The 6665-nt window shown below is 52.3% G+C and overlaps 1 protein-coding gene across 4 annotated transcripts in view; it reads left to right on the plus strand.

Moving 5' to 3' along the window:
- fcho1 (FCH and mu domain containing endocytic adaptor 1) overlaps positions 1–6408 on the plus strand; it is a 51180-nt gene extending 44772 nt beyond the window's left edge. For all 4 annotated transcript variants that reach the window (XM_035413306.1, XM_035413309.1, XM_035413308.1 and 1 more), the window contains exons 20-27: positions 724–853; positions 1625–1736; positions 2127–2282; positions 2375–2507; positions 2930–3126; positions 3813–3877; positions 4998–5165; positions 5548–6408. In XM_035413306.1, the coding sequence (XP_035269197.1) occupies positions 724–853; positions 1625–1736; positions 2127–2282; positions 2375–2507; positions 2930–3126; positions 3813–3877; positions 4998–5165; positions 5548–5576 (990 nt within the window). In that variant the 3' untranslated portion in view covers positions 5577–6408. The remainder of the gene's footprint in view (positions 1–723; positions 854–1624; positions 1737–2126; positions 2283–2374; positions 2508–2929; positions 3127–3812; positions 3878–4997; positions 5166–5547) is intronic.
- Positions 6409–6665: the final 257 nt, after the last annotated feature.

Raw genomic sequence — 6665 nt, forward strand, 5'->3', positions numbered from 1 at the left:
TCCAGCTGTACCACAGCTGCGGTGCAGCCTTAAGAGCAGACGCCGGTCGCGCCGCTCCTCTCTCTCTCTCTCTCCTGTAATAACAGCAGCAGAGAGCCCAGAAGCTCAGCGCTCCGCTTCCGTTAGATCAGAAGGACTTCTGCGTGTAATACGCCGTGGATGTCAAACAGCTCGTTGAACGTTGCGTGAAATCCTCTGAGTTTATTTCAAGGCCCCTGTACCGCCGGGCTGGTTTTTCCAGTGAAACGCTACTCTGGTACTCTGGAGCCTTCGCTGCTTGTGTTTTTTTTTTTTTTTCATGGTCCGTAGGTGAGTTATGTAGAAAGGCAGTGTGGAACACACTGGGTGGGAATGTAGTGTAACTGTTAGGGAACTGGCCTTGAGAGGTTGCTGGTTTCATTCCCAGCTGTGGCACCACCATTATATTCTTCAGCTAAGAGCTTAGGCTGAAGTGCTTTAGTACATACCATGCTATGTTACTGGAATGTGTGTATGAAGAAAACAGTCATTTTAATGAAGATATATGCTGTGTGTGCCACTGTGGATATGAGTTTGTGATAATACATGTTTTCTATGTGGTGTGGTGTTAGGATGTGAATAATGTGTCTGTGTTCAGTGGTGTGTTGGGTAGCACTGCTGTGTTAGGGTGTGAATAGTGTGGAGGTGTTCAGTGGTGTGTTGGTGAAAATCTTGTTTGTAATTGTGTCTCCTCCTGTGTTTTAGTCCCGGTCTGTGTGCTCCTCTCCGCTCCCCGGCCCCAGTCCTGGTTTTACAACCTCCTCATCCTCCTCCAGTCCCAGCGAGTGGGCGGGGCAGACCACGTCTACCCCACGCCCCTCCAGCCCCGCCCGGGGTGGGTATCTCCTCACACACACGCCCCCACACATGCCTTCACTCAGTCGATGTGTTTATATCAGAGGTGCCCAATCGTGGAGGGCCGAGAGTATGCGGGTTTTCATTCCAGCCAATCGCCACACCTGCTGATTTCACTACTTAACACACCTTCAACTAGAGAGGAGGGATGTAATTGGTGAAATCAGCAGGTGTAGTGATTGGTAGGAATGAGAGCCTCTATACCCTGAGACCTCCGTGGCACACGACTGGGCAGCACCAATTTATATTAAGAGTTGCATTAATTACGTTTGATTAAATTACAAGCACTTATCCGGAGTGGCTTACAAAAGTGGAGAGAGCGTGGGCGTTAAATCTCAGGAGTGCGAAAGTGTAATATCTCCAAGAAGGCGCAGAAGGGCCTTTCGTAATCAAGTGTAACATTAGCCAAACAAGCCAGCAATTAATACCGCAGCACACAAGCACCACCGCGCAGCTAGCTTAGCTTCACGCGGCCGCACCTGTGACTGTACTCTCACATTCTCTGCAAAGGAAGGAAATCTGATGGCTAAAGGAAAATATGGAGGTCAAGAAAGGAGCTCAGAGTATAGATGGGAAGGGAGTGGTAAGATAAGGAAGGTGTTTAAATGTGAGGTATGGGTTATGTGGTATACAGGGCAGTGGAACCACTCTCTCTGACCTCTGATGTGTTTGGCGAGTGTGTATGTGTATTCAGAATGAAAGCAGGGTGTTCTGGGACACTGGCTCAGCCACGCCTCTCTTCCTCCGGCAGGCCTGTCCCGTGGACCCAGCCCCCTGTCCCTCAGCGCCCAGGAGGCCTGGCCCGTGGCCGCGGCCCTCACAGAGTACATCAACGCGTACTTCAAGGGCGGGGAGCAGAACCGGTCAGCGCCGCCGTTAGCATTCATCAAGCACCGCTGTTAGCATTCGCCGAGCTGTGCTATTAGCATTCAGAAAGCAGCACTGTTAGCATTCGCAGAGCACTGATATTAGCATTCACCAAGCTGTGCTATTAGTGCTCACCAAGCTCTGCTAATTACATTCACCGAGCACCACCGTTAGCATTCACCTCAGCTGCTAGTCCACCAGTCAGCACAGAGCACACACTCACACAGGACTGTGATTGGCTCTCTCCTCAGCTGTCTGATGCACCAATCAGCACAGACCACACCCTCACGCAGAACTGTGATTGGCTTTGTCCTCAGCTTTCTGATGCACCAATCAGCACAGACCACACCCTCACGCAGAACTGTGATTGGCTCTCTCTCCCCCAGCTGTCTGGTGAAGATCACAGGCGATCTCACCATGTCCTTCCCCGCCGGAATCGCCCGCATCTTCGCCGCCAACCCCAACACCCCCGTCCTCAGCTTCCGGTTGGTCAACACGGCTCGGGTGGACCAGTTTCTGCCCAATCAGAAGCTGCTGTTCAGGTAGGCGGCCCGCGCGCTTGTAAATGGCTGGCAGGCCCGAGAGCCTCTTGGCGGTGTAAGCGGTGAGTAACTGCGTGCGTGGCTGTCGGCAGTGACCCGTCGCAGAGCGACCCGGGGAGCAGGGATTACTGGTTCAACATGCAGGCCCTCACCGCGCTGCTCCAGAGGGAGGCCCAGCTCAACCCCCAGGCCTCCTACTACAACGTGACCGTACTCAAGTACCAGGTGAGTTCTGCCAGCCTCGCGTGAACCCCCCCCCCCCCCCCCCCCTTTAACATGCCGCTTGTGTTCGCCATTTTAAAATGCTGTTGACATCATTACTGTTTTATCCTTTGTATTTGGTTAATTATGAGTCTCTCTTTCTGTCTGCTTTCTCTCTCCCCCCATCTCCCTCTCCCTCCCTCCCTCTCTACCCCCTTCATCCCTCTCTCTCTCCCTTTGTTGGTCTCTCTCTCCTTCTCTGTCCTTCTCTCATCCCTCTCCATTCCTGTCTCTCTCTCTCCCTCCCTCTCTCTCTCTCTTTCTTCTCACTCCCTCCCACCCTCCTTCCCTCTCTCCCGCTCTCTCTCCCTTCCTCCCTCTCTCCCTCTCTCCCTCCCTCTTCATCCCTCTCTCCCTCCCTCCCCCCCTCCCTCCCTCTCTCTCAGGTGTCAGCGCAGGACTCTGACTGTGCTCCGGTCCTGTTGTTGGCGGAGTGTCAGCGCAGCGGGACGGTGACGCGCGTCTCCCTGGACTACCGCTGCTCCCCCGCCGTGGCCCCCGGGGCCGAGCTGAGCGGCGTGCAGGTCCTGCTGCCCCTCGACCCCTCCGCCACCGACCCCCAGTGCCAGCCCCCCGCGTCCTGGTGAGCACCGACCAGGAGGAGGCGCTGTTACGGTGCAGCCCAATGGGAGATGCCGTTAGTGCAGGCCAGTGGGAGGTGCTGTTAGTGCAGGCCAATGGGAGATGCCGTTAGTGCAGGCCAGTGGGAGGTGCTGTTAGTGCAGGCCAATGGGAGATGCCGTTAGTGCAGGCTAATGGGAGGTGCCGTTATTGCAGGCTAATGGGAGGTGCCGTTAGTGCAGGCCAATGGGAGATGCTGTTACTGCAGGCCAATGGGAGGTGCTGTTATATATATTACTTTTATATTCGTTTTTGGTATTAAGTCTGTTCAAGCAGTTGACTTTGGTCAACTGTGGTTGTTGTAAATGTGCTATATAAATACTTTGACTTGACTGTTAGTGCAGGCCAATGAAAGATGCTGTCAGTGCAGGCCAGTGGGAGGTGCTGTTAGATTGTGTGGTCAGAGTTAGGTGCCATTGCTGTGTGCAGTGGCTTTGAGATAGAAGGACTCAAGAGTTTTGGGGGCGGAAACTTGTGTTTGCGGTTCTTGAACTTGCCTGTACAATTTTAGCTCTGTCGTATGCGCATACTTCCAAGTCCCTTTTAACATTCACGAAAGGCCCAAGTATAATAATGTAACTTCACTGACTCTCTGTCTCCCACTCTCTCCCTCTCTCCCTCTCTCCCTCTCCCTCTCTCTTTCTGCAGGAATGCTGAGGAAAGACGGTTGCTGTGGAAACTGCCTAACCTCTCGCCCACCAGCAACAGCAAAGGTCAGTGCTCCAGTACCGTCCTGTCAGGCCTTCTGGAAGCCCGTCTGCGTCCTGTTCTGTCAGTTCTGTCAGAATACCTACCCATCATGCCTTTCAGCTGAAAGGCAGGAAAACTCTCCTCCTTCAGCAGGCTGTGGCCCCGGGCGAGATTTCAGCGCCCTTCTCTCTCTCTCTGTACGCTCCACTTCCTCCAGCCGTGTCATTATCTTAACTAGCAGGATTAGCATGTGAAAGGCACAGGTTCGGCGTGGGCAGGTGTGGGCCGGGGGGGATTTGGGATCTGATGCACGTGGAGGGGGCTGGGGGGGTGGGGGTGTTGGTTTCAGGGTGATCGTGGGGTTTATGTACTTCAGGTTTAAGACAGTGGAAGGCCTCGTTAATTTTAAGAACCAGGGACAGATTAAATCGGCTGATGTCACCTTGCTTAATTACCCAAATAGCTTTGCTGCACTTTTGAAAGACGCTGTCATGGCAACCGGAGTCAGTGACATGCAGGTGATAGGCCTGTATTTTCAGCGCTGGTTTCTGACGGGTTTCATTGCCACCTCTGTCCTGTACGGACGTGGAAATGAACACTGGTGTTTGGGTGCAGGAACTTACCGGTCCCATAACCTGGAACTGCTGTGGATAAGACTGCCCAGCTGTGGGGGCGGGGCTATGCTAACGGACAGTTTCTTCTGAAGATTCATTAGCTCATGTGGGTGGTTACAGCTAGTGAGGAAAAGTAAACTTCCCTTCTCAGACCCTCGGAGAGAGAGAGCGTCTGTATGTCTGGTCTGTCAGTCAGTCCCTAATGTTGTCATGGCGCCATTTACAGAACTTCACAGCAGCTTTCAGGCCACAGTTTAACCCTTTGAAGAGTAGGTGTTTTGCAATGTTTTTTTCCAGAATTCTTAAGAGTGTTCTAGAACTCCTTTGCTTTCAGTCACCAGCAGTGATTGTGACATCAGCATTAGAATGTTCAGTTAAGAACATTCTAATCACGTATTTGTGACCTCACACCTTAAAGGGTTAAGAGAGCTGTGACTCAGGTGGTATATGTAGTCTTTGACTGTGGGGGATGGGTGCTGAACAGCAGACCAAACCGCCTGTTGATGACCCTCTCCCCTTCCCCCCCCAGGCTCAGGAACGCTGTGTGCCAGCTGGCAGTGTCTGGAGGCCCCCCGGGGCCCGCCCCCCAGCCTGGCGGTGCAGTTTACGGGCTCGGGGGCGGCGCTGTCCGGCCTGGGCGTGGAGCTGGTGGGCGGTCGGTACCGCATGTCCCTGGTGAAGAAGAGGTTTGCCACAGGTACGATACCGTCGTTACACACCAGCATCATCATCATCATCACCATCAGCTTAACCCCCAAGTCAGCAGTAATCACTCATCACGTGCAGAAATGCCTTTCCGATGGTGACCGAGGGTTGTTCCTCATTCTGAACTGATACTAGCACAAGTACAGCATTATGAAGGTGGCGTAATGGTGTGCTGTAGTGATGAGGGATCTGGGCCTGTAGCCTACAACTTTGCATGTTTGATTGGCAGGTAGTGCATTGCCGTTGCAAAAAATGAGAAAGTTGTCTAAGAACATCTGCTAAATGTCCCTACTGTAATGAAGGCATAGAGACTGACGGACCTGTGTGTGTGTGCGTGTGTGTGTGTGTGTGCGTTCCTGTGTGTTCCTCTGCAGGGAAGTACATGGCCGGCTGCTCGTTGTGAGGTGACCGGGACCCTCCGCCCTTTCTGGAATCATCCGGAAACACTCTTATTGCACTTTCAGAATGGCGAGGGGAGGCGCCGTGACCCCCCCCCCCCCACCCCCCCCACCCCGGCACGAAGAGAGCCCTCAAAGTCCCGCCCGTGACTCGCCTATCTTAACCCATCTGTGTGTCGCTACGGACAGCCTTCTTTTGATTGGTTCATTGGGAGTCGGTGACTGACGGCACGTGGTAGCCCCGCCCACTGCGCGGTTAACGAAGCCTCCGGCTTCCCAGCATTCCCTCCAGGTCTCTGAAGGAGCGCTGGGGAACGCCATGGCGACGGGTCCGGCTCCACAGCAGGGGCGTGGTCAGCCTGGGACTGTTCCTCTCGATTCAGAGCTTGTGCTCTATCCTGGGATCGGGGTCTGGTCACCTGACCCTTCAGAACACCGACCAATCAAATACAAAGACCTCCCGGCTGTGCGGTGTGCGCACAGAAAATCCGAACCCAGTTTGTTATTTGGGGAAGAGTGCAAGTTCTTTTCTTTGTGACATTGTTTGTTTTGTGCGGTATGCAATGTGAATAGTTTGTGCCTTGAGATTGAAGACTTCGGACGTCAGACTTCGACTGAAGAAAGTGTGACTGAGACGTCAGCCCTGCCCCTCGTGCATATCTGGAACGGTATTGCCATGAAAACTTGAATTTTATATTTAGGAGCCTACAGGGGTTGACTGTACATATTTCTGCGTTGGATTTGGAATCTGTGTGGAGTTTGTCATGATGTATATATGTACCAAGGAGCAGGCTCGAGCTAATTAATTGGTTCATTAAACTGCCTAATTTTCCTAAACGTGTAGAATCTGCCATTTTGTGATGACCATTATTAATAAGAAGGACATGCATACTGCAAAGTAGTATAACTTTTACACCCATTTATTGGACATTTTGGCCAGTACAAAATACAATATAAGTATGCAGTGTGTTACAGTCCCTGGCCTGCTTGTTGGCCTGGTAAAGTGTAGTCAAAAAACAGGTTTAAAAATACTTAGAGATAAAGGTTCAATATATTTGCAATGAGAACCAGAACTAGACCAATAAAAAAACAAC

Source organism: Anguilla anguilla, chromosome 4 (genome assembly GCF_013347855.1).
Source record: "Anguilla anguilla isolate fAngAng1 chromosome 4, fAngAng1.pri, whole genome shotgun sequence".
NCBI classification, from domain to species: domain Eukaryota; kingdom Metazoa; phylum Chordata; class Actinopteri; order Anguilliformes; family Anguillidae; genus Anguilla; species Anguilla anguilla.